General features: G+C 68.1%; 1 protein-coding gene across 9 annotated transcripts; it reads left to right on the top strand.

The window, feature by feature from the left end:
• On the top strand, positions 1–25153 carry ITGA7 (integrin subunit alpha 7). Of its 9 annotated transcripts, XM_075121561.1 has the most exons (27): positions 1–371; positions 9904–10031; positions 10413–10492; positions 10801–11056; positions 11407–11538; positions 11842–11961; positions 14359–14566; positions 14717–14910; positions 15248–15336; positions 15544–15671; positions 15937–16032; positions 16648–16709; positions 17082–17251; positions 17345–17494; positions 18038–18150; positions 18433–18637; positions 18714–18794; positions 19729–19808; positions 20044–20121; positions 20340–20442; positions 20844–21020; positions 21359–21466; positions 21825–21938; positions 22128–22226; positions 22308–22433; positions 22725–22837; positions 23365–23494. In XM_075121561.1, the coding sequence occupies exons 1-26, from the start codon at positions 16–18 to the stop codon at positions 22833–22835; spliced, it is 3564 nt and encodes a 1187-aa protein (XP_074977662.1). In that variant the 5' UTR covers positions 1–15; the 3' UTR covers positions 22836–22837; positions 23365–23494. The 9 variants fall into 9 exon arrangements, with proteins under 9 accessions (XP_074977662.1, XP_048687476.2, XP_074977669.1 ...); XM_048831519.2 differs by lacking the exon at positions 22725–22837 and having other exon boundaries at positions 23365–25153; XM_075121568.1 differs by lacking the exon at positions 11842–11961.
• Positions 25154–26381: the final 1228 nt, after the last annotated feature.

Genomic DNA, 26381 nt, shown 5'->3' with positions numbered 1-26381 from the left:
CCCCCTGCGGAGCACATGCCCGTGCGGGGGGCGGCGCCCTCGCCAGCTGCCCGGCCCCGAAGCCCCGGCCCGGCCCGGGGGGCGCTGCTCAGCCGCGGGGGTTCCCACGCACCTGCCTCGGGCCCCGAGCGAGCGAGCGAGCGAGCGGCCGGGGAAGGCCGGGGCCGGGGCCGGGCGCGTTGCGGGAGCGGGGCCGGCAGCATGCGGGGGGCGCCGGGCGCCTGGCTCTCCTGCCTCGGCCTCCAGCTCCTGGCGGGCGCCGCCTTCAACCTGGACGGGACCGACCCGCTGCTGAAGGACGGGGCCGGCGGCAGCTTGTTCGGCTTCTCCGTGGCCCTGCACCGGCAGCTCCGGCCCGAGCCCGCCAGCTGGTGAGTGCGGGGGGGGGGGTCGCCTTATCCCCCCCCCGGAGCCTTCCGGTGGGGGGGTCCCCGGGCGCTTCGCATGAGCCGGCCTGGCGGCACCGGGACGCGGGTTTTGCTCCCTTTGCGGGAGGGGCGGGGGGCCGTATTTGTAAAACAACAACCCCCCCCGCGGGCGCTGCTCCTAGCAAGTTTCGGGGTGGGGGGGCTGCTCAGCCCCCACCCCCCGCTCTGTCCCTTGGCTCTAAATAGTAACTTCCCCGGGGGGGGTCTCCGCTCGCCGATCCGCGCGGGGGGGTTTCGCACGGTCACGTCTGTTACCCCAGGAGGCTGCCTGGCCCTGCGCTCCCCCACCCCACCCCTCGGAACTTCACCGACCCGCTGGGGCGGGGTTCGCTCCCTCCTGCTCCCCGAATTCTCTCCGGTCCGCTCGTGGGGCCCCGGGGCCAGATCCAGCTTCCAGTGGGAAACCCAGACTGGCCCCGGGTTTCAGGGGTGTCCGGGACAGAGTCTGTCCAGGGTCAATCCGGAGTCACCCCCCACGGCAATGGAATCAGGGCCGGATTCGGATCTCAGCTCCCCCAGGGTCAATCCGGAGTCACCCCTAAGAGCTACCTGTTGTTAGTGGTGAGCAGGAGCCCGACTCCTGGGTTCTTTTCCTGACTCCCTGGGTGACCTTGGGTGGCACCTGTCAGGTCAGGTGCTCTTCCCGTCTCTGGGACCCTAAAGGGGGCAGCTGGATCCCCTCCAGAGGGATGGGGGCTGCGCAGGCCAGGGCGCATCTGGGGGCGTCTCTGACTAGTACAGGGACCCTATGGGGCTGGGCCAGGGCTCCTGCCAAGGCTGGATGCTCTGCGCCTGGACACAGGGGCCCTGCTGGTGCCCCCGGGGGGGGGCAGAGGAGGGGCGCTGTTTGGAGCAGCCCAGGTGCTGCCCAAAGAGGAGAAGATGCCCAGATCCCTTGGGGGGGTGGGAGGGGGCACGGGCTGGGGACCTTGTACCACAGCAGTTCCCCCCCCCCCACCTTCAAGGGGGTACAGACATGCTGGTGGGAGAATGTGTTGGGGGGGAGGCGGAGCTGAGCTGTGTAATAATCCTCCCTCCCCGCACTTTACAGTGTCATATCCCCATTGTGCAGATGGGGAAACTGAGGCACGGGGTGGGGAAAGGGCTTGGGCAAGGTCACCCCGCAGCAGAGGTGGGAGCAGAACCCAGGGCTCCCTGGGCCCAGTGCTGTGCTCTATCCACTAGGGCCCGCTGAGCTCTATACGGGTAGCATGGCTGGTGATGCAGGAGCAATGGACAGTGGCCATGTCAGCGCTTTGCGGTCCTCAGCCTGGCAGTGCCCCGCTCTGGCCCTCTCTGCCCGGCCCCACTGGGCTCTCACTGGGTGCAGGGACAAGGCTGCCTGGGGCAAGGGACGCAGGCGGCTCCCAGCTGGGCCAGTGTGTGCCCTGCTGCCGAGGGAGCCTGCGAAGGGTTAAAGGAAGCCCTGATGAATATTAATGAAGCTGTGGGCCCTGCTCAGAATCATTAATGGGCCATTTAGGTGAGGGGCCCAGACTCTGCGAGCTGCCCTGGGCCCAAATCCCTGGGTCCTGCCCCCTGTGAATTATTCAGCAAGGATTGGAGCCTGAGCCAGGAGAAGAAATCAATAGCGCTGACCCCGGGCTGGCTGGATCCGTGGGGGTGGGAGGCTAAGATTCCCCCTGGGCCTGCCCCGCTGGCAGCAGCATCGGCCCCACGCCTGCTCCACGGGGGTGGGGATATGGTGCTTCTCTAGCCCCTTTGCAAACTCGCCCTGCTGGGATGGTGCCACCTCTGGGGTGGGGCACATCGAGTGCACAGAGCAACAGCGGAAGGTGGGGCGAGAAGTGAGGGTGAGGCTTGTGGTCTTATAATGCCCCCCAGGGGCTCTTCAGTGCCCCCCCTTGAGACACCTGGGGGGGTGAACTGGGGGCTCCTGGCAGCTGCTTGAAGCCAGGTGAGTCATGGCTGGTGGTGAGGCAGGGCCGGCGTGGGCGCAGCGGCAGCCAGGGGAATGCGCTGTCCCCCATCACGCCTCCGGCCTGATCTTTGTTGGCTCCTGGCCTGTCGTGGTTCCTGCCAACTCTCTCTGGGATTCGGGGGCAGCGGCTGTGGGCTCCGGGAGCAGTGTGAGCTCCTGGGGCAGCTCCCCCTGGGGCTGGGCCCCTGGCAGCGGGAGCCCCACTTGGAGCCCTGGCTGCTGTGAGCGTCCTCAGAGCAGTGCCCTCACTGGCTCCGCGCACTTAGACCCGATCTGTCCCTGGGGGTCGATGGAGGGGTGGTCGCTGCCCAGAGAAGGTAAAAACTCCTATAAAACCAAGTCCCTTTGGGCTGAGCTAGCGCAATGCCAGCCCCTCTCCCAGCAGGGCAGGGCGCAGGCCGGTCCGTTGGCGAAGGAACAGGTGCTGGGCAGCTCGGATCTCACGCCCCGGTTGGCACAGGAAGGGCTCCTACGTGCGACTGTCTGTTTACTGGGGGTGGGGACGGGGGACTTTGGTCATGTTCCTTGTTCTCCAGGGTGAAGCCCCGTCAAACGTTCCTGGAATTCCTCCCCACGGGGGGATTTGCTCTTGCTCGGAGCCACCCGGGCGTTTGCATGGACAAAGTGCAGGATTAGTGCAAATAGGGACTGGGCCATCGCACGCTGCCGAGGGGGGAGGCTCAGCACCAAGGGCTTTGGATTGCGAGTCGGGTCCGTCCCATCCCTGGCACTGGGGTATTTCTGGGGTCCACCTGGCTTGTTTCTTCACCCTTTGGGACACTCGGCGTCAGCTCTGTGTCCGGCCGATTCCCAGTGCCTTGCGCAGTCACTTCCACAGCGCACAGGGAGCACAAAGCGTTGTGTGCTGGTCTGGCAGCAAGGTGCAAACCCAGGGGTAGGGCTTATAGGGCCGCAGTGCCCAGGGGCCCCACCTGGGATCGGGACCCCGTCGTGCCAGGCGCTGCACCAGCAGAATTGGAGACCATCTGTGCTCTGCGGAGCTCAGTCTAACTAGATAAGACAGCCAAGAGGCAGGAGGGGAAACTGAGTCACACAGAGAGGCTGGGGCTCACCCAAGGTCACTCAGTGGGTCAGTGGCAGAACTGGGAATAGAACCCAGGTGTCCTGCTGCCCAGGACAGAGGGAGAAGGAAAGATCCTGCCCAGTCCTGGGCCCCGATTCTGCTGCCTGAGGGCGTTAGCCGGGCGTGACTCGGGTTCTTTATCTTGACTGACGCCAGCGCGAAGCTGGCCTGTGGCAGCAGCCCAGGATGATGCGCCTGGCGTGCCTCGCATTGGGATCAGCAGTGATGCAAAGGGAAACTAAATCTCCATGGGACGCAGGGGCCCCGGGGGGCTTAGCTGGGGAGCTAAGTGGGGATGGCAGCAGGGTGGGGCGCTGGGGAAACCGAGGCAGCATTGGTGCATTCCCAGTGGGGAGTTGGGGTGGGGGCATAGGGAAGGTGTGGGGTGGCACCGTGCCAAGCCCCTGGGACCCCCGAGGTGGCTGCCATGGTGCCCTGGGCCAGCACAGACGCTCATGGGATCTCTCTGGCCCTGTCCTTTTTTGGGCATGTTGCTGCCGAGTTATTTGGAGTGAATTCCAGTTTATTTTTACCGGCTCTGGCTCTATCTCCTCTCGTGAGCTGCCCTGCTGCTTTGGCTTCTCTTTCCCTGCGGGAGCAGGCAGAAGCACTGGCTGGGGGGGGGGGGGGGGGAGACTCCCAGCAGGGGGTGCTGTGGGGGATGGGGCAGATGTGCTGGCTGGGGGAGGGGGCTCCCAGTGGGGGATGGGACAGGAGCGCAGGCTGCAGGGGCGGGGGGGGGCTCCCAGCAGGGGGTGCTGTTTGGGGGGCAGGGCTGGGGGCAGCTCCCAGCAGGGGGTGCTGTGGGGGGCGGGGCAGGAGTGCTGGCTGGGGGCAGCTCCCAGCAGGGGGTGCTGTGGGGGGCGGGGCAGGAGCGCTGGCTGGGGGCAGCTCCCAGCGGGGGGTGCTGTGGGGGGCGGGGCAGGAGCGCTGGCTGGGGGCAGCTCCCAGCAGGGGGTGCTGTGGGGGGCGGGGCAGGAGCGCCGGCTGTGGGGGCTCCATAATCTGCTGTTGCTGGCCTGGTGCTAGTCAGGGAACGGGCCGACTGGCAAGGACAATGGGACTAAGCCAAGCCCCAGGTCCCGGCCCCTAAGGCCCTTTCCCAGCCCAGCTCCCCCGGCAGGGCTGCAGGGCCCCTGTCCCCACTCGCTGCCGGGTCTGGGCTGGGCCAGTGGCTGTGGGGTGCTCCAGACTCGGCCCAGGCCTGGCTGGGGGTCTCCGCCCCAGGAGGTCCCAGGCAGAGCCGGGTCCTCCTGCGGCTTTGGGGCAGGATTCTCCACCTCCCTCCCCTTTGGGGCTGCGGGGGACCCCTCACCGCCTGCTGCCGGGGCCTGCGTCATGGGCTCCTTGGCCTCTGCTGGGTGCCCTGGCCCCCGTCCTGCTGCCCCCGGGGTCCCTGTGCGTGGCAGCCTGGGGCTGGTGGCCACCCAGAGTTGCTGGCTGCAGGAACCCCCCTGCTTTGAAGCTGTGGCCAGTCCTGGCTGCTTGGCCCCAGGCACATCCCGGCCCCCTCTTGTCACCAGGGCCCAGCGTCCCGGCCAGTCGTGGGCGAGAGTGAGTCCGTGCACCAGGGCGCAGGGCACAGATCTGGGCGCGTGCCCAGCTGCCAGCGTGTCAGGAGGTGGCACGTGCAGTGCCGAGGGGAGGAGCGTGGCTGGGGCCGCCAGGAAACAGGAGTTCGCCCATCGCTGTGCCAGGGCCCGTGCCCGGGGGGGTGTGCACGGGACGGGACAGGCGCGGGGCAGGCTGCTGTCCTGGTGCACGAGGGAGCCGTGTGCGTGCGGCCCAATGCTGCCATCGCCCCAGGCTTGGGCAAACCCTTCCCATGGGGGGGCTGGGGGCTTGTCTGGGGCAGGCGGCACCTCCCCCGGTGCTGGGCGCCTGCCGGTGGGCGAGGGGCCTGATCCCCGCCCCTGGCTCCGGGTCAGTCCGGTGTGGCGCCCCTGAGACTGGGGCGTGACCCCTGCAGCTGAGTCCTGATCCCAGCCAAGAGCAGAGACCCCCCCTGCTCCGTCGCCCTCTCCCCCAGTCCCGCATCTCTGCCTCTGGGGGCTCCCCGGATATTAATTACCTGGTGATTAAGTCCCTGACTACGCGCTAGCTTCTGGTCCTGGTTATTTATCGCATGTGGTGATTGGCTCCTGGCCGGTGCTCCAGGCTGTTCCCATCAGAACCTGCCCTCCCCTGCCTCCCCCCAACCGCCCAGGATCCAGCCCCCCCATCCCCATCCCTCCCCCTCCCAGTCTGCAGAGGTGGGGTGGCCTTGCCCATTTCCCAGGTCAGTTTCACCTTGTCTGTCTCCCTGCTCTGGGTGCAGCCTGGGGTGGGGTGGGGTCACTGCTCCCCCCCCATCCCACCAGCCAGCTCTGTGGGTGTGAGAGTCCCCTCTTCTCCCAGCCCTGGCCTCTTTCCTCCCCGCCCCCCCCCAGGTGTTAGATCACACCTTGGGTTTCACCTCAGTCAAGGGCAAACTCGGTGGTTTGCTCTGGGGGGGGGGGGGGGGGAAGGCTCTGTGTGTGTGTGTAACCGCCTGGGGAGTGTGGCCCATTCCATTGTGCAGGGCTGTGGGGGTGGTTTTGCGGGGTGTTTTGTGTGTGGGTCGGTGAGTGGTTGTGCAGGGCTGTGTGTGTGTGAAGTTGTGCAGGGCGTTGCATGGGGCTCTGGGGGTGTGGGTCGGTGGGGGGTTGTGCGGGGCTCTGGGGGTGTGGGTCGGTGGGGGGTCGGTGGGGGTTATGCGGGGCTCTGGGGGTGCGGGTCGGTGGGGGGTTGCGCGGGGCTCTGGGGGTGTGGGTCGGTGGGGGGTTGCGCGGGGCTCTGGGGGTGTGGGTCGGTGGGGGGTCGGTGGGGGGTTGCGTGGAGCTCTGGGGGTGTGGGTCGGTGGGGGGTCGGTGGGGGGTTGTGCGGGGCTCTGGGGGGTTGTGCGGGGCTCTGGGGGTGTGGGTCGGTGGGGGGTCGGTGGGGGGTTGTGCGGGGCTCTGGGGGTGTGGGTCGGTGGGGGGTTGTGCGGGGCTCTGGGGGTGTGGGTCGGTGGGAGGTCAGTGGGGGGTTGCGCGGGGCTCTGGGGGTGTGGGTCGGTGGGGGTTGTGCGGGGCTCTGGGGGTGTGGGTCGGTGGGGGGTTGTGGGGAGCTCTGGGGGTGCGGGTCGGTGGGAGGTCGGTGGGGGGTTGCGCGGGGCTCTGGGGGTGCGGGTCGGTGGGGGTTGCGTGGGGCTCTGGGGGTGTGGGTCGGTGGGGGGTCGGTGGGGGGTTGGGGGGGGCTCTGGGGGTGTGGGTCGGTGGGGGGTTGCGTGGGGCTCTGGGGGTGTGGGTCGGTGGGGGGTTGTGCGGGGCTCTGGGGGTGCGGGTCGGTGGGGGGTCGGTGGGGGTTGCGCGGGGCTCTGGGGGTGCGGGTCAGTGGGGGGTTGGGGGGGGCTCTGGGGGTGGGGGTCGGTGGGGGGTCGCGCGGGGCTCTGACCCCGTCTCTCTCTCTCTGTCTCGGGCAGGCTGCAGTCTCTGGCACTGGGCGAGTGCCCTGCTCCCCGGCCCCTTGCCTGTGCCCCGGAAGCTGGTACCGGGGGCGTGAGGCAGGCGTGCTAGGGACAGGCTGAAATCTGGGGGCGGGGGGATCCAGCTGTTCTTTGCCCCCCTTACAGCGAGCGGCCCGGGCAGTTGAGAACAGCTGGCTCCGGGGCTGGCTCCCCTCCGAGGCTGCAGCTGTTGGGCACGGCCCATCCGTGTGGGGTGCCCTGCGGGGAGCCCCTCGTCCTGCGTGGGCAGAGCCCCCGGGAGCCCTCCCCCCGTCCTGAGCCACGGGTCCCTTCCCGACTGTTCAGCCAGGTGCCAGTCACCACCCCAGCCCCATCGTGCCCACTCCTCCTCCCCACAGCAGGGCCCCCCGGCCCGGTCCCTGGCTGGGGCTGGGCGCCCCGATCCCAGAGCACTGGACCCTGTGTCCTGCCCCCGGGACAGCCGCCTGCCCCGTTCCCCGCCCCAGCCCGCGGCCTTGGCCACCACAATGGAAAAATCCCCATCCAGATTTTGTGATGGTCCTGGGACAGGGATTGGGGGGGGTATTCAAATTGGTGAGAGGGGCGGGGCCTATCCAAGCCCCTCCCCCTGGCTCCTACATCCAGGCGTTTGATTGATTAGTTGTTTGATTTTGGAAGGCGGGCATGGCGGGGGGCAGGAGGCGGGGAATGGGCCATGGGGCCGCTCCCCTCTAGGGGTGCCAGCTTGGACCCCGCCCCGGGGCAGGAGTGACCCCAAGCTTGCTCCCATCTGCCGACTGGGCACCAGCTCGTGGATTGACTTTGTTGGGCCCATTGCTCTCCCCCAAATCCCCCAGCACATCTGGCCAGGGGAGCCCGAGACCCACGGGCAGTGGGGAGCTGGAGCCGGTTGTTAAATTTAGAAGCCCTTTTAGAACAGGTTGATCCGCGAGGGAGAACCGGTTCTAAAAGGGCTTCTAAATTTAACCGGCCAAAAGTGGCACCTTAGGCACCGACTCCACGGGTGCTCCGGGGCTGGAGCCCCCACGGGGGAAATATGATGGGTGCAGAGCCCCCAGCCCCAGCCCACCTCCGCTCCGCCTCCGGCTCCTCCCCTGAACACGCCGAACAGCTGATTGGCGGGAAGCCGGGGGGCGCTGGAGAAGCAGAGGGGGCGGTGGGTTCAGGGGAGGGGGCGGGGGGGAGCGGAGAAGCAGAGGGGGCGGTGGGTTCAGGGGAGGGGGCGGGGCAGGGGGGGCAGAGAAGCAGAGGGGGCAGTGGGTTCAGGGGAGGGGGCGGGGCGGGGGGGTGCAGAGAAGCAGAGGGGGCAGTGGGTTCAGGGGAGGGGGTGGGGGGGGCGTGGAGAAGCAGAGGGGGCGGTGGGTTCAGGGGAGGGGGTGGGGGGGGCGTGGAGAAGCAGAGGGGGCAGTGGGTTCAGGGGAGGGGGCGGGGCGGGGGGGTGCAGAGAAGCAGAGGGGGCAGTGGGTTCAGGGGAGGGGGCGGGGTGGGGGGGGCATGGAGAAGCAGAGGGGGCGGTGGGTTCAGGGGAGGGGGCGGGGGGGCGTGGAGAAGCAGAGGGGTCGGTGGGTTCAGGGGAGGGGGCGGGGGGGGAGCGGAGAAGCAGAGGGGGCGGTGGGTTCAGGGGAGGGGGTGGGGGGGGCGTGGAGAAGCAGAGGGGGCAGTGGGTTCAGGGGAGGGGGCGGGGCGGGGGGGTGCAGAGAAGCAGAGGGGGCAGTGGGTTCAGGGGAGGGGGCGGGGTGGGGGGGGCGTGGAGAAGCAGAGGGGGCGGTGGGTTCAGGGGAGGGGGCGGGGTGGGGGGGGCGTGGAGAAGCAGAGGGGGCGGTGGGTTCAGGGGAGGGGGTGGGGGGGGCGTGGAGAAGCAGAGGGGGCAGTGGGTTCAGGGGAGGGGGCGGGGCGGGGGGGTGCAGAGAAGCAGAGGGGGGCGGTGGGTTCAGGGGAGGGGGCGGGGGGGCGTGGAGAAGCAGAGGGGGCGGTGGGTTCAGGGGAGGGGGCGGGGGGGCGTGGAGAAGCAGAGGGGTCGGTGGGTTCAGGGGAGGGGGCGGGGGGGGAGCGGAGAAGCAGAGGGGGCGGTGGGTTCAGGGGAGGGGTTGGGGGGGGCGTGGAGAAGCAGAGGGGGCAGTGGGTTTAGGGGAGGAGCCGCGGGGGTGCGGAGAAGCAGAGGGGGCGGTGGGTTCAGGGGAGGGGGCGGGGGGGCGTGGAGAAGCAGAGGGGGCGGTGGGTTCAGGGGAGGGGGTGGGGGGGGTGCGGAGAAGCAGAGGGGGCGGTGGGTTCAGGGGAGGGGGCGGAGCGGAGTTGAGCTGGGGCTGGGCACGGGGCGGGCAGCTGCTGGTGGGGGGTCTGCACCCATCAAATTTTCCCCGTGGGGGCTCCAGCGGCCACTCCTCCTGCTCCCCCCCAGCTACGCTCCCCCACCCCTAGGAGCCGGAGGGACCCCTGCCGGATGCTTTCTGGGAGCTGCCCCAGGTAAGCACCGCCGGGACTCCCCCCCTCGCCCCCCGGCAGGTCCCTCTGGCTCTTGGGGGCGGGGTGGGCACCCGCTACGGTGGCCCACGAGACCTTCCTGCCCGGTTCTGGGGGGGGGGTGGTTTCAAGGAACGTGAGGGGTTGGATGGGGCAGGAGTCCCGGGGGGCGGGGGGGGCAACGACCCCCTCGTGGGGTGAGGAGGGAACCTGGTGTTAAGATTTTGGCAGCTCATCACTGGCATTATCCCACTCCTGGGGGTCACCGCAGCGCGGCTGTCCCAGGGCTGGCAGCTGCTTTCGGCCACGCATCGACCCTCCCCCGCAGCCGGCACTGACCTGGGGGGCAGGGGGTGTCACCTGGCAATTGTACATGGGCCCCTTGTGCCCCCCAGGCTCAGAGCCCCGCGTCGCTGCAGCCCCGGACCCTGTCCCGAGGGGCGTCCAGCTGCGGCTGCCCCCGTCTCCCGCCTTCCACTGACGCTCGCCCGTCTCCCCCCAGGATGCTGGTGGGTGCCCCGCAGGCACCAGCCCTCCCGGGCCAGAGGGCTAACCGGACGGGCGGCCTCTACGCCTGCCCCCTAACCCACGAGATCGACGACTGCTGGCGCGTGCCCATCGACGAGGGAGGTACGGTCATTCCGGGGCTGGGGGGTGGGAGCCAGGACCTGCCCTTGGTGGCACCAGGGTAAATCCCCAGTGTGTGTGTGTGGGGGGCTGACCCTGCCCTCAGTGACGCTGGGGTAAATCCAGAGTGACTCCATTGAAATGGGTGGGGAGTTACTCCTGATTTACACCGCTGCAGCCAGAAGCAGGATCTGGCCCCGTTTCCTTGCGCGTGGCCCATGGCCGAGCTGCTTCTGGGCTGGTGCCCGGCGCTGCCCATGGTGGAGTGGGTGGAAATCCTGGGCCAAGGGTCTGCTGTAAGGGGAGGGCTGGGGGGGGCAGTGGATCTCCGTCGGGGGCCCCGGGGGGCTGTCTGCATGGCGGCTGATTGCGCCTCCCCCCCAGTGGACCTGCACAAGGAGAGCAAGGAGAACCAGTGGCTGGGGGTCAGTGTGACGAGCCAAGGCGCCGGTGGCAAGATCGCGGTGAGTGGCATTGCTGGGGCATTCGCTCCCTGGCTGTGAAGGGTGTGGAGGGGCCAGTGGTTAGGCCAGGGGGGCTGGGCCAGGACACCTGGGTTCCATTCCCAGCCCCGCTGCTGACTCGCTGTGTGGCCTGAGGCCAGTCGCTCCCCAGAGCCAGCAGCCGAGGAGCCGGGTCCCCTGCGTCCTGCCTCCCCAAGCAGCGAGGCCCTCGTGTTTCACGAGTGATGGTGTGAGCAGGGGAGAGGCATCAGGCACGTGGGGGAGGGGGGCGGGACCCTCTCTAACCCGCCCCCCCGGCTCGATCCCAGACCTGCGCCCACCTCTACGAGTCGCGGAACCGGGTGAACCAGCCGCTGGAGACGCGGGACGTCATCGGGCGCTGCTACGTGCTCAGCCAGGACCTGACGGTGGGCGAGGAGCTGGACGGGGGCGAGTGGAAGTTCTGCGAGGGGCGCCCCCAGGGCCACGACCGCTTCGGCTTCTGCCAGCAGGGGGTGTCGGCCGGCTTCACCGCAGACAACCACTACATCCTCTTTGGGGCGCCCGGCACCTACAACTGGAAGGGTGAGCCGGGGCGGGGATGGCACGGGGGGGTTCCCTCCTCTCACCCCATGCCCACAGACAATGGGGACTGGGCGCCCCCCCGGATCAGAGCATGGGCCCAGCTATCCTGGGACTGGCGGTAACTCGTCAGGGTGGGGAACAGTGCATGGCAGGGGAGGGGCAGGGTGGGGGAAGGGGCCCGTGGCTGGGGGTGGGGGCGGGCAGGGGAAGGGGTGCACCATTTCTCTCTTTAGGGAGTGTGCCCACCTTCAGTTCAGACCCAACGCTGGAAGCTCCAATCTCTGTGCCCGGGCCCCCCCTGCCCGCCCCCGTGCCGCCTTGCCCCCACTAACCCCTCTCTGGTTTGGCAGGGGACCTGCGCGTGGAGCTTGTTAACCAGAGCTCCCTGGAGCCGGGTACCTACGACGATGGGCCCTACGAAGCCGGGGGGGAGAAGGACCAGGACCCCTCCCTCATCCCCGTGCCCGCCAACAGCTACTTCGGTAGGGAGCGCTGCCAGGCGGCGGGCAGGGCCACGGGCAGGGCCGGGCACCAGGGCTAAACCCGCCCCTGGCCGTTGGCAGCGGCCGTTCGAGTCTGTCACCCCCAGGGCCCGCCAGGAAGGAAATCAGCGAGGGAAACGGGGCGATCGGAGCGTCTCTGTCAAGCCACTGCTGCCCGGGGGGCCGACCCCTCGGTGCCCTCGCTTGGGGCTCCCCGCTGCCTGGGTGGGGAGGGGTCTCCATCCTTTAACCCTCTCTCTCTCTCTCTCCCCCCCCGCCCCCCGGCCTGGCGCGGCCCCACAGGGCTGCTGTTTATGACAAACGTGCATAGCGCAGACCCCGATCAGCTGGTGTATAAAACGGCAGAGCCCGGCGAGCGGCTGCCCGGCACCGTCGGCGACGTGGCCCAGAATAGCAACTTAGGTTTGTAACCGCGGCGGCGTGCGAGGTGCCCGCCTGTCGGCGAGCGGCTGGCTGGGCGCCCGGCTCTGTGCCGCCCCCGGGGACGCCGGCTGCCTCCCCCCGGAGCTCGGCGTTCTCCTCTTGGCGTTTGGAGCTGAGGGGAAACGAAAACTCCTTTCTGCTCCTGGGCCAGCGGGGGGCGCCACGCCCGGGTCCTGCTGCCCTATAGCTCAGGGCGGGGGGGGGAAGAGGGGTGACTGATGCCCCTCCCTGAACGCAGCCCCACACGCCCGTTCACACTCACCCCTGCCCCTCCCTAGACAGGTCCCCATGTGCGTGCACAAACCGTCCTTGCACACGCACCCCGCACACACCCACACCCCTGCGTAGTTCTCTCCCTGCTGGTGCACCGGCCGTTCCCCCCGGCTCTGCAGCTGCATGTGCCCGGCTGGAGGCTAGTGCCCAGATATTTGCCCGTCCCGGTGCTCATTGCCCCGGGATCACGGATTCTGCTGCCCTCTGGTGGCCGTGCAAGTCAGGCACTGGGGTGGGGGCGTGAACCCTTCCCTGCTCAGAGGGGCGTCCCGCTGTCCCCAGGCCCCGAGCGGGGGGGGAGGATCCCCCACCCCTCACATCTCCAGGCGCTTGCACCGTCCCTTGCCCCCCTGGGTGCCGGGGGGAGGCGATGAGTCAGGGCAGCCCAAGCGCCGGGGGAGGCCAGCTCCACTGCCGGGCGTGAGCGTCTCGTGCCATCGGGGAACGTTCCAGGCTCTGGGGACGGGCACTTGGTCCCATCCGGGCTGGGGTGTCCTGGGTGGGGGGTCAGCAGCCGTGGGGGGCTGGGGATCCCCGGTGGGAGAGGGACGCGGAGCCTGGAAGAGTCCCCGAGGTGCCCTGGGCTGTGTGTTGCACGTGGTGTGTCCTGTGGGGTGCGTGGGGGTGTCGCTCTGCTCGGGGGTGCATGGCTCTGCCCAGCGCATGCCAGCAGGATGTGCCCCCCTTCGCTGAGCCCCAGCTGCTGCCCCCCTTTGCCTCCACTCCTGCCTGCAGGGAGCTCCCACGCGCTGACCCGCTGCCGGCCTGGGCCCCAGAGACGGCCGGCACGGAGCAGCGCTTGGGGGGTTCGGCCGTGGCATGGGCACGCCCTGCCTGGCATCATCCCCTCAGCAACCAGCCGGGGGAGCCGCATCCCTGGAGCTGCTGGAATAGAACCCAGGAGTCCTGACTCCCACCCCCACCTCCTTCAGCTCTAACCACCGGACACCCTCCACCAATGTTCCCTCTAATTTTTGACAGGCCGGTCCAATAGGCTGGGTGGTCCAACGGGCTGTTAGAGAGCACCGCAGGGAAACTGAGGCACGGCGAGGGGCCGCCGGAGGCCCAGGGAGAGCAGAGACATGTTAGTGTGTGTGTGGGGGGAGGGCTCACCCAGCTGCTGTTTTTGTGCAATCCTCCCCCCCGCCCAATGAGCATTGTAGGGGAACCCCCCCATTGCGGAACTGTCACCCCTCCCCCACCCTGCCGGGTGTTCGCCAGCTGGGCCTTGCCCCCGCCCCTCCCCATGCTGGGACCTGGGGGCCAGGCGGGGACTCTGGTATCTGAAATATGAGGCGTGTCCTGCGGCCCCCGCATCATCCCGCCCCCGTGGCTGTATCCCGGGTCCTCAGGCCAAATGTCTGAGGGGGGCCGAGCAGAGAGAGACGGACAGACAGACACATGGAGCAGCAGAGGGGCCGGGCGCTGGGGATCACTGTGGTCTGGGCCACCCCGATATGGAGGAGGGGGCAGGGGGCCTGGCTTTAGGCCATGTGGTGGGGTTGAGGATGAGTGGGTGGAGTCCACATCTGGTGCCCCATAGCCACCCCCCGCCCCCGAACTTTGTCCAGCCCCCAGGAGCCTGTGAGCTTGGTGTGTGTTAGCCAAACCTCTCATCTCCCCCTGGGGGGGGAGAGGTGTCGTCAGTGGCCGGAGGAGACTCTATCCAGCCTCAAAGAGCCCCAGGCGTGACTGCGGGGGGCAGGTTAGGTGCCAGGTCCTTCCAGCCTAGCCCATGCTACTGCAGCTACGGGGAATCCCCACTAGCTCTGCGCAGTACAGAGCCTCTGCCACATGCAGGGGCCCTGCTGCTTCCATCCAGCAGGGGGCAGCGGTCTCGGTGCGTCTGGCTGGTGCAGGGCCCACGTACGCCCGGGCTGCGCTGGCCGACGGCACGGCATTGGACAGAGCCCGTGTATCCCCCCCGGGATGCAGCAGCAGGGGGCTCAGCCAGTGAGGGGGGCCCGATTGGGCTGGCCTCTCCCCACCCGAGCTGAGTAGGGCCAGGGCAGTCCCTGGCCTGCTGCTCCTGAGGAGCCCTGGGGCCTGCAGCTCTGGGGAACCCCCCCCCAACTCCGCCTGTCTCTCTGCCCCCCTCTGCAGGCTTCTCCGTGGACTCGGGGAAGGGCCTGACCCAGCAGAACCAGCTCAGCTTCGTCACGGGGGCCCCGCGGGCCAACCACACGGGGGCCGTGGTGATCCTGCGACGGGACAACGTCAACCGCCTGGTGCCCGAGGTCATCCTGCCCGGGGAGCAGCTCACCTCCTCCTTCGGCTACGCCGTGGCCGTGGTGGATCTGAACAGCGACGGGTGAGCCGGGGGCGTCTCGGGCTCCCTGGGGCTGGGGGGTCGGGACCTGAGCCCCGCAGCACCGGGGCGGGCTGGGCTGGTGGGCGCTGGGCGTGGGGCGGGAGCTGGCAGGGGCCGGGCCTGACCCTACTGCCCTCTGCCCCTGCCCAGCTGGATGGACCTGGTGGTGGGGGCGCCCCACTTCTTCGACCGGCAGGAGGAGATCGGCGGGGCGGCCTACGTCTACATCAACCAAGCGGGGCGCTGGGCGGGCACCCGCCCCGTCCGCCTCAATGGCACGTCCCACTCCATGTTCGGCATCAGCCTCACCGCCCTCGGGGACCTCAACCAGGACGGCTTCCAGGGTGAGGGGCTGGGGAGTCGGCGGGAGGGGGTCTGCTCGGGGGGAGAGGGGGGATCGGGGGAGCCAAGTGCCAGCAAAGGCAGGGCAAAGGCAGCCTGGCTGGGTCTGATCTGGTGTCCTGGGTTTTGGGGAGACAGCGCCGTCCCTTGGGGGGCTCCCCCTGTGGGTGTGGGCTGGTTACGGGGTCTGGGGATTGGAGCCGCCCCTGCAGGAGGGGAGGGACCCCCCCACGTGGCAAGTATCCAGCTCTGGGCAGGGGAACTGCCCTAGCTTTGGCCCGGGTGGTGCAGACCCCCTTTTGGCCTCCTCCAGCCATAACCCTGCCCCCCCGTCCCCAGACATCGCCGTGGGAGCCCCATTTGACGGAGCCGGCAAGGTCTATATCTACCATGGCAGCAGCCTGGGCATCGTCACCAAACCGGCCCAGGTGAGAGGGCGCAAGCAGGGCACCGGGGGGGGGGGGGGGATGTCACTGAACTGCGGGGTCCACGGGCTCCTCCCCAAGCCCCTCCCCCACCGGCCCGCTGGGGTCCAGGGTCCCCCTTCACTTCCTGTCCTAAACGCTGGCGGCTCCGCCCCCAAGAGGCAGCTGCTGCGTCCCCGGCTCTCCGTCCGTCCGTCTGTCCCCCTGCAGGTCCTGGACGGGGAAGGCGTCGGGGTGAGGACCTTCGGCTACTCCCTGTCCGGGGGCCTGGACGTCGACGGGAATCTCTACCCGGACCTGCTCGTTGGCTCGCTCTCGGACAGCGTGGTGCTGTACAGGTGGGCGCCGGCCGCCCCCAGGCCTGCGGGAGGGAGCCGTGTGCTGGGCAGGGCCTGGTGGGATGCCCCCCCGGCCCCGGGCATCGCACTGCGGCCGGCTGGATCAGCACGTGGGCGACGCTGGTGCAGCTGACGGCTCCAACCGTGCCCGGCGTGCGGGAGGGGCTGGGCCGCCCGGTGCACTGGGCAGAGCTGGAGGCCTGGTGCAGACGGGGCGCGGTCCGGCTGGGCGCCTTTGCCAGCGGTTTCCCCTCTTGCTTTGCAGAGCCCGGCCCGTCATCCACGTCTCCAAGAACGTCTCCCTCTCCCCCCAGAACATCGACCTGGAGAGCAGGAACTGCCCCCGCCAACTGGGCATCTGGTGAGAGCGGCCCTCCGGTCCTGGGGAGGGGGCTGCCCGTCCTCACCCCCACCCCCAGGCTCCCTGGGATCCAGAGCTGGGCCTGTATCACCCCCGTGCCTAGAAACCCCCCGACCCCTGCCAGCCACGTACACATTCCACACCCGGGGAGAGAGGGAGGTCTAGTGGTTAGAGCCGGTAGGGAGTGGGGGCAGGGACCAAGGACTCCTGGGTTCTCTCCCCAGCTTTGGAAGGGCAGTGGGGTCTGGTGGTTAGAGCAGGGGGGCTGGGAGCCAGGATTCCTGGGTTCTGTGCCCAGCTGTGCTACTGACCTGTTGTTGAGCCTTGGGCCAATCCCTGCCTCAGTTTCCCCAGGGGTACAATGGGGTTAATGCCGCCCGTCTCAAGGGCAGCGGCGCACTCTGACCCCGACGAAAGGGGCAAATTCCTGTTCCCAGAGGCTGCTTAGAGCCAGGTTACGCAGGGAACCAGCTGGCCCTGCTCTTCCTCCTCCTCCCCGGAGGGTGGGGTGCCGAGTCCCCCTAGCCGGAGGTGGGGGGCAAGGGTCTCAGCTCTGCCGTTGGCAGGGGGGACGGCTGGTTTGAGTCCGAGCCTTTCTGTGTTTTCCCTGGGCAGCGTGGAAGTACGAGCCTGCTTCAGCTACACGGCCAGTCCTGCCAGCTACAGCCCCCGCGTCAGTGAGTACTGCCGGGCCAGGCCCGCACTCCCCAGGCCTGGTGGGGGGATACCCGTCGAGAATACCCCCCTCTGCATTGGCCCTACTCCCAGACCCGGCACAGGGAGACACCCAGAGCACGCTGCCCCATGGCTATTCTCTGTGTCCCAGAGCCCAGAGGATGTTAAAGGAAGCAGGACATAGCCCAGAGCAACCCTGAGGGTGCTCTAACCTACCTGGGGAGCCCTAACCCAGAGGTGGCTGCATCTCAGCACTGGGTGACAGATCCCTGTATAAACAACTGCCGTGCCCACCCCAGAGGTGGCTGCATTTGGCTGATGGGTGAGCCATCCCCCCACAGCAGAGCCCATGCCCTCCGTCCCTGCTCCCCCAGTGCTCGCGTACACCTTTGACGCTGACGTGGACCGGCGGAAGCGGGGCCAGGCCCCCAGAGTCGCCTTCCTGGACCGGAAGCCCACGGACCCCGAACACCAGTTCTCGGACGTGGTGGAGCTGCCCCTCCAGCGTGCCCCTGCCTGTGTCAAGGCCACCTTCCAGCTCCAGGTGCGTCCTGCTGCCCCAGCCCCGCCCCTCCCTGCCCCTGCCCCTGCCCCCCAGTGTGCCACGGGCTCAGCCCCCTGCTCCCTCTCCTTGCAGGACAGCATCCGGGACAAGCTCCGCCCCATCGTCGTGATGCTGACGTACAGCATCGAGCACGCCCGGAGCAAGCGCCAGGTCCAGGGCAGCGCCCTGCCCCCGCTGATACCCGTGCTGAACGCCCAGCTGCCCAGCAGCCAGAGGGAAGAGGTGAGGGGGGTTCCTGGGAGACGGCCCCCGGGGACCTGGGCTCCCGCTCAGCGGGGTCAGGCCTGCTCAGCACGGGGACGGGAGACCCGCAAGGAACAGGCTCCTGCAGGAGGCGCTGTCCCCCTCCATCAGCGCTCCCTGGCCCGTTGCCCTGCGAGCAGCTTGTCCTGTGGGATCAGAGCTCCTGGCAGTGCCGATCCCCTGGGGCCTTCCGCCAGGGTGCCCTGGCCAGCGCCCGGCGCTGGGGACTGTTCTGCCCCTCCTGGCGGTTTCAGCCTTTGGGGGGTTGCTGTGTCCTGGGGACCAGCTGCCGGGCCCCACCCCGAAGGGGCTGCATGCCGGTGCTGGGTGAGTGAGCCCTGTGCCGAGCTGCTGCGGCTGGGCCCCACCCCAGGGCGGGCGCCGTCTGTCGGGGCTGCGGGCATGGCGGGGCTCTGAGCCGGCGGGGGAGCCCTTGCTGGGGGGCGGGCGCAGTGCGGAGGGGGAGGAGCGCTGCCCGGGGCCGTGACAGCCCGCCCGCCCCCCCGGGGCGTTTGTCCCCAGGTGAACTTTCTGAAGCAGGGCTGCGGGGAGGACAAGATCTGCCAGAGCAACCTCCAGCTGCAGTACCGGTTCTGTTCCCGCCTGGGCAACTCCGACTTTCTGCCCCTGCCCAGGTGAGGGGGGCTGGGGCTGAGCCCGGGGCTCGCAGGGCTGGGGGAGGAGTCATAGACGCGGACTGGCCCCTCTCAGACCCGCTGGCCCGGTCACTCCCAGCGGGGGGCTCGGGATCTATCCAAGGGGAGGGTCTGGGGGCAGATCCCACCTCCGGGGCAGTAGCTCCCCGCATGCTGCCCCCCCGCTGTCTCCAGGATGAGGTGGGGAGCTGGGGGGGTCTCTGGGCTGCTGCCCGCGGGGGCCCCTCACCGTGGCACTGGGCCTGCCTCTCTCCGCCGCAGGGACTCCGATGGCACCGCCGTCTTCGCCATGAGCGACCAGAAGGACGTGGCCTTGGAGATCCAGGTCACCAACCTGCCCTCGGACCCAGCGGCCCCGCAGCGGGATGGGGACGACGCCCACGAGGCCCTGCTCACGGCCACCTTCCCCGAGGCCCTGCCCTACTCCGGCGTCCGGGGCCACGACGCGTGGGCCGGGCCCGGCCTGGTATGGGAGGGGGGCGCGGGTGGGGGGCAGGGGCAGGGGTTGTAGGCCCCGGGCTCTGATTTCTCGACCTTTCCAGGAGAAGCAGCCCTGCCTGCCCAACCTGAACGCCTCGCAAGTGCAGTGTGAGCTGGGGAGCCCCATGAAGCGTGGAGCTCAGGTGGGGATCAGCCCCCCAAATTCCTGCCCCCCAGCCCCCGCACTGCGCCCAGACCTCGCTTCCCCCCCGCACTGCGCCCAGACCTCGCTTCCCCTCCAGTGCCCCTCTCCAGTGTGCCCAGACCTCGCTCCCCCCCGCACTGCGCCCAGACCTCGCTCCCCCTCCAGTGCCCCTCTCCAGAGTGCCCAGACCTCGCTCCCCCCCGCACTGCGCCCAGACCTCGCTCCCCCCCGCACTGCGCCCAGACCTCGCTCCCCCTCCAGTGCCCCTCTCCAGTGTGCCCAGACCTCGCTCCCCCCCGCACTGCGCCCAGACCTTGCTCCCCCTCCAGTGCCCCTCTCCAGTGCGCCCAGACCTCGCTCCCCCCTGCACTGCGCCCAGACCTCGCTCCCCCTCCAGTGCCCCTCTCCAGAGTGCCCAGACCTCGCTCCCCCCCGCACTGCGCCCAGACCTCGCTCCCCCCCGCACTGCGCCCAGACCTCGCTCCCCCCTGCACTGCGCCCAGACCTCGCTCCCCCTCCAGTGCCCCTCTCCAGTGTGCCCAGACCTCGCTCCCCCCCGCACTGCGCCCAGACCTTGCTCCCCCTCCAGTGCCCCTCTCCAGTGCGCCCAGACCTCGCTCCCCCCCGCACTGCGCCCAGACCTTGCTCCCCCTCCAGTGCCCCTCTCCAGTGTGCCCAGACCTCGCTCCCCCCCCGCACTGCGCCCAGACCTCGCTCCCCCCTGCACTGCGCCCAGACCTCGCTCCCCCTCCAGTGCCCCTCTCCAGTGCGCCCAGACCTCGCTCCCCCCCGCACTGCGCCCAGACCTCGCTCCCCCCCCCGCACTGCGCCCAGACCTCGCTCCCCCCCCCGCACTGTGCCCAGATCTCACCACCTCCCTCTTGCTCCCCCTGGCCTCTGCCCCCCATGGCTCTGATCCCTCTGCCCCCCAGGTGCGGTTCTATCTCGTCGTCAGCACCTCGGGCATCACCATCGAGACCCGGGAGCTGGAGCTGGAGCTGGAGCTGAGCACGTGAGCGCCCCCTGCTGGGCTGGGTGGGGGTAAGGGGCGCCCTGGGGAGAGTCTGGGGGCGGGGGGTAGGAGGGAGCAAACAGGCGATGGGGGTTACTGGGCAGCAGAGGGGCCAGGCGGGGGCTGGGTGATGTTCAGGGGCTGGGCGGGGGCGGAGGAATCGAAGCCGGTCACTGGGGGGGTTGCTGTGGGGGAAGCCCCCATGACGCCCCCACCCCCAACTCTTCCCCCCCAGGATCAGCGAGCAGCCGGGGCTGCGGCCTGTGACGGCGCGGGCACGTGTGGTCATTGAGCTGCCCCTGTCGGTCACGGGGTGAGTGCCCCCGATGGGGCGTCTGGGGGTGGGGCCTGGGCGGGGGAAGGGACGAGCCGTCGAGGGTGGTTGCAGGGGCGAGGCAGCTTGGGGCAGGGGGAGCTGTCAGGGGCTGGGGTGGGAGCGGGGCGAGCCGTCTGGGCGGGATGGGGCGGGGACGGGGGCAGGGCTCTGCGTGGCTCCCCCCGCCCCCCCTGAGCCTGCCCTCCCCCCCGCAGCGTGGCTGTCCCACGGCAGCTGTTCTTTGGCGGCCGGGTGCTGGGCGAGAGCGCCATGCGCAGCGAGGGCCAGGTGGGCAGCGCCGTGCGCTACGAGGTGACGGTGAGTACCCCGCTCGGGGGAGGGGCGGCTCCCGGGGCATTCCCCCCCGCCCCATGGTTGCAGAAGGGTTGGGGTCTAGAGCTGCGGATCATGGCGGGGCTGGGATCAGGACGCCAGGCTCCATTCCCAGCTGGGGTGGGGGAGCTGGGTCTAGTGGTTAGAGCAGGGGGGCTGGGGGTCAGGATGTCCAGCTCAATCTCTTCCCCCTTCGGTGCCTCAGTTTCCCATCTGGGCGGGTGGACGGGCATTTGACCCTGCCCCACAGACTCAAGCCGGTGAGTGGCTGGAGGGCACTCAGGGGGCAGAGGGGTCCTGGCTCCAGGGTATCCCCTGCTCATCCCAGAGCCAGGGCTCCTGTCTCCCCTGGCGGCGCCTGGCTCAGGGTCCCTGCCCCCCCGCAGGTCTCCAACCGGGGCCAGTCGCTCAGCACCCTGGGCTCGGCCTTCCTCAACCTCATGTGGCCCCACGAGATTGCCAACGGCAAGTGGCTGCTCTACCCACTGCGGCTGGAGCTGGCGGCCTGGCCTGGGCAGCGCGTGGCCTGCAGCCCGGCAGCCAACCCCCTACGGCTGGCACTGGTACGTGGCATGGGGGCGGGGAGCTGCTGCCCATCTCGGGGTGTCTCTGGCTCTGAGGGGACTGGGGTTCCCCCGGGGGGAGGGGAACGAGGCACTGGAGCCCCCGGCTGCAGGGACGGAGCTATGGGGATTGGGGCCCTGCCCTAAGCGGTGCCCAGCCGTGCAGGGACACAGGGCCATGGGGGGGAGAGCCCAGCCTCCCCAGAGGGTCCTGCCATGGGGGGAGGGGGCATTGGGGGGCACAGCTCGTGCTGCAGCATCCCAGAGGGGCTGGGGGGGGCTATGGGGGGCAGGAGCCCCAGACGGAGCCGCCCAGTGACCTCTCCCGCTGCCCCCAGGAGGGTCACGGCCAGGGCAGGAGCAGGAGGGAGGCCGAGCCCCCGGAGGTGCCCAGCACGGGGTCCTGGTGGCACCGTGCCCACGCTGAGAGGAAGAACGTCACATTGGTGAGAGCGGCTCTGTGGGGTGGAGATCCTGGCAGGCGGGGCGGGGGGAGGCTGGGGTAATCCCCACTGGGGCTGGGGTGGGTGCTGGGCTGGGGGTTTGGGGGTCACTTGTGTGTTTGTATGTGTGTGGGGGGGGTGGGAATCTCTCCTCCCCGCACACGGTGAAGTGCTCTCCAGCCTGGATACCCAGGGCTCGCCCCCGCAACCCCCTCTGGGGTGGAGCGCGCTGGGCCCTGAACACTGCACCGCACAGCAGCCACGGACGGTCACACCCCCCACCGCCCGCTGTCCACCTGGGTCAGGCTCCCCCCGCCCCTCACTGCCCGGAGCCCGCTGACCCGCTGTCTCCCCGCTCCAGGACTGCGCCCGGGGCACCGCCCGCTGCCTCGTCTTCCGGTGCCCGCTCTTCAGCTTCAACCGCTCGGCCGTGCTCACTGCCTGGGGGCGCCTGTGGAATAGCACCTTCCTGGAGGTGAGCCGGCGGCCGGCAAGGCTCTGGCCTGCCCTGCAGCCAGCTCTGGGGTGGGACGCAGGGGCCGAGTCGCTGCTGCACCGCACGTTACGAGAGGAAATGGTGCAGAATCCTGCATCCGCCTGGAACGGTTCGGGGGGGCGGGGGGCCGGGTGTGGGCGCCAGGCTGAGCCATGTCCCTGCCCCCAGGAGTACCCGGCCGTGACCTCCGTGGAACTGCTCGTCCACGCCAACATCACCGTCAAATCCACCGTCCAGAGCCTGGTGCTGAAGGACGCCGCCACGCAGGTACCTAATTGGCCGCTCCCCCCCAGCCCTGCCCCCTGCCCCGCCTCCCGGTCCTGATCCTGCTGATCCCTTGCCCCACAGATCCCCGTCACCATCTACCTGGACCCGAGCGTGGTGGTGGCCCGGGGTGTCCCCTGGTGGATCATCCTGATCGCGGTGCTGGCTGGGGTCCTGGTGCTGGGGCTGCTGGTCTCCATCCTGTGGAAGGTGAGAGCAGGAGGGAGGGGGGACCCGGCTACCCTGGCCTCTGCCTGGGGGTCTCTGCTCCAGGGCAGATATGCCCCCAGGGATTGGGCCCCTGCCCCTTCCCACCTCCAGCAACACCCCCTCCCCGTGCACCCCCTGGGACTCCCCTTCCCTAGGGCCCAAGATTCCCCAGCCTCCTCCAGCTCCCCTGCCCCCTTGCTCCACCCAGGGAAATTCCTGCCCCGGCGTCCCCTGGGTCCGGCGCTCTGGCCCGGGCCTGATGCTCTCGCCTCGGCCTTGCTTCCTCCCCAGTGCGGCTTCTTCCAGCGGAGCAGCCGAGCCGCCCCGTACGCTGCCAACTATTACCGGGCCCAGCTGGCAGTGCAGCCCTCCGAGGTGGAGAAACAAGCCGGGGAGGCCTAGCGGTAACAGTCCCCCCCCGCTCCCCTCCGTTCACGGGGGGCGAGGGGCGTGCTCGGGTGTGCAAGAGCATCTGAAGCAACAATGCATGAGTGTGCGGGTGTGCCAGGCCTGTTGGGGGTCCTGCCAGGCCAGAGCCTGGGTGTGCCGGGGCGGGTGCCGATGGGGTGTGTGTGTGTCTGCCAGCGCCTGGGTGTGGCAGGCTGCATGCCCGTGTGCTGGGTGCCCCGGCCCGGGGCCGTCGGGCTGGGAGTTGCCAGGGGCGTTGAAGGAGCTGGGCCCGTCTCTGCCGCGTGGGGATGAGCCTGACGCAGACCTGCAGGGGAGGTGACGCTGTCTCTTGCCTTGGCCTCCCATCGCCCCCTCTGATGCACGCGGCAGCCACGTGGGGGCACCCCTGCTCCAGCCCAATGCAGCCTCCGCCTGCCGCGGCCCAGCCCTGCCCCAGGCACCCCCCCCCCGTGGGGCGGGAGCCTCTGGGCCTCTGCCAGGGGGGCCGGGCGCTGACTCCATTTCTCTGGCTTCTTTCCAGGTGGGCTTCTTCAGGCGCACCCGGTACCAGCAGGCCGCGGTGCCGCAGTTCCATGCCATCAAGATCCCCCGGGAGGAACGCCAGCTGTTCCGGGAGGAGAAGACGGGCACCATCCAGAGGAAGGACTGGGTGACAAACTGGAGCGAGGGCAGCGACAGCCTTGTACCCGTCTCGGGCTAGGCACCCCCGTCCTGCCTGGGGCAGCGACCCACGCGGGAACCTGCTGGCTGGCGCCACTTCAAACCTCGGGGCGGCTCCCCAGGACTCGGGGGGCCTGACGGGGGGTGGGGTTCTGTGGGGGGCAGGGCGGGGTCTCTGGGGAGCACACACAGATGGGGGTGACTCTGCCTCGTTAGCCGGGGGCTGCTCTTTCAGCAGGAGAGGCGGCTGCCGGACTCCGGAGTTGAGACGTGGGACCTCGTCTCCACTCTGCCCATAGGACAAGGGTGTGTAAGGACGGGTGCAGCGCTGCCCCCTGCTGGATGGGGCTGGAGCTGCTCCAGGGGGATCCCAGCCCCGCGGGGCCCCAGACTGGTTCAGGTGGTAAAGCAAAGTACAGGGGAATGACTCCACCCCTTTCTGCAGTGACCCCGCTTTTCTCCACGCAGACCCTACCCCCCTACCCCAGGCTTCCCTTCGTGCCTGACTCCATGGTCCAGCTGTGGGGCTGCTGGTCCCTCTGGCTGGGGGTCTCTGATGTTTGAAAAAGGCTTTATTGTTATTAAAGGGACACTGTCAGGAGAACAATCGCTTATTGCCCGGGCCTGCCCCAACAGGGCCTAACAGACCCGAGACACTAACCAGAAACCCAGGAAGGATTTTTCTGTGTCCAGCCCCCGGCGCGCGTGTATGTGTACGTACACACACAGAGCGAGAGAGTCTAGCAAAGGATTCCCCAGCCCGGGAATTCCCCAGAACTCACTTATTCCACCACACTGCCCTGGGCCCAGAAAAGAGGAGATTTCACATGGTAGAGTTGCGGGGACGGGGAGCCAGGATGTCTGGGTTCTCTCCCTGGCTCTGGAGGGGAGTGGGGTCTGGTGGGTTAGAGCAGGAGGGCTGGGAGCTGGGAGCCAGGACCTTTGTGTTCTGTTGTAGGTGCTGCCACTGGCTTGCTATGTGACCTGGGTGCATTGCAGCCCCTCTCTGTGCCTCAGTTTCTCCGGCAGTGGAATGTCTCTGTCTGGGCTCACCAACCTCCTGGGGAGGGGGGGCCCTAGTTAATTGGGGTCTACAAAGCACAGTGTGAGTCGGGGCAGGGAGGGTTGGTTTCTCTAGGCCCCAGGGCTGACGCTGTGAAGGGCTGGATCACAGAGACCCCCTTGGGACTGCCAACTGATCAGAACCCTGCCAGTTGTGCCAGACACCTTAGCCTGCTACAAACCCAGACCCAGGTCTGAACCACGGCCCCCAGAAGCTGCAGGCTTAACTGAAAGCAGCTTAAGAAGCGTTCCTGTCTCCAGCACTCGGACACCCAGCTCCCAATGGGGTCCAAACCCCAAATAAATCCGTTTTACCCTGTATAAAGCTTACAGAGGGTAAACTCCTAAATTGGTCACCCTCTATAACACTGTAGAGAGAGATGCACAGCTGTTTGCTCCCCCAGGTATTAATACATACTCTGGGTTAATTAATAAGTAAAATGATTTTATTAAATACAAAACATAGGATTTAAGTGGTTCCAAGTAACAGACAGAACAAAGTGAATTACCAAGCAAAATAAAATAAAACACGCAAGTCTAAGCCTAATACAGTAAGAAAACTGAATACAGATAAAATCTCACCCTCAGAGACGTTTCAATAAGTTTTTCACAGACTGGATGCCTTCCTCGTCTGGGCCCAATCCTTTCCCCTTGTTCCAGCTCAGGTTGTAGCTAGGGGATTTCTCAGGACGGCAGCCCCCTTTGTTCTGTTCCAGCCCCTTATATAACTTTGGCACAAGGCGGGAATCCTTTGTCCCTCTCTGGGTTCCCACCTCTCCTCCTCAGTGGAAAAGCACCAGGTTAAAGATGGATTCCAGGTCAGGTGACATGATCACACGTCACTGCAAGACTCGGTACCCGCTTGCCAGCCCACAGGTAAACAGGAAGACTTACAAGTAAACAGCCATGTACAGTCAATTGTCCTGGTTGATGGGAGCCATCAAGATTCCAAACCACCATTAATGGCCCACAGTTTGCATAATTACAATAGGCCCTCAGGGTTATATTTCATATTTCTAGTTTCAGATACAAGAGTGTCACAAGAACAGGAGGACTTGTGGCACCTTCGAGACTAACCAATTTATTTGAGCACAAGCTTTCGTGAGCTACAGCTCACTTCATCGGATGCAAAAAGCTTATGCTCAAATAAATTGGTTAGTCTCTAAGGTGCCCCAAAGCCTGTATCCGTAAAAAGAAGAGGAGGACAACACGGCTGCTACTCTGAAGAGTGTCACAGACTCACAGGTTGTGCCCACTCGGCCCCGTGCGGTCCGTGGGGGGTGCCCCTTTCAGTGAGACAGCCCTTCTCCCCGGGGGGCCACACTCTCTCGGGGTTAAGCCCCTCCACCTCCTGGAGCCGCACCTCTCGGAGCCTTAGCACACCTGTTTCTCGCCGTGGGCCCCCTCTGGACCCCAGGGGCCTCCTTCCCCCCCCGAAGGGGATGATGCAACCGGGCCTCCACCCCCCCAAAGGGGATGATACAACCCTGTTCTCTAGACCAGAGCGACTCTCAGCCAGCATAAAATAGGAAGGTTTATTGAGCATTGAACCCAGCCCAGGAAACTCTCCGGGCCTCAGGCCTGGCCTCCCTCAGCACAGCACAGCACATCCCAGTCTCCCCTGCACCCAGGGGGGCTCTGCCTGCTCCCTCCTTCCAGCCCAGAGCCCCCCTGCTTCCCAGCTGGGCATCTGAAAGCACCGGCCCCAAGCTCACCTCTGTCCACTGTCTTCTCTCCAGGTAAACAGGGTCGTAAACAGGGTGGCCTGGGCCCCCTCTCCTCTCTTTACAGCCCATTGTCCTCCCACTGGCCAGA

This window comes from Caretta caretta, chromosome 20 (assembly GCF_965140235.1).
Source record: "Caretta caretta isolate rCarCar2 chromosome 20, rCarCar1.hap1, whole genome shotgun sequence".
Lineage (NCBI taxonomy): Eukaryota > Metazoa > Chordata > Testudines > Cheloniidae > Caretta > Caretta caretta.
Note: the sequence above shows the minus strand (reverse complement) of the source record. Positions and strands in the feature narration are given on the sequence as shown.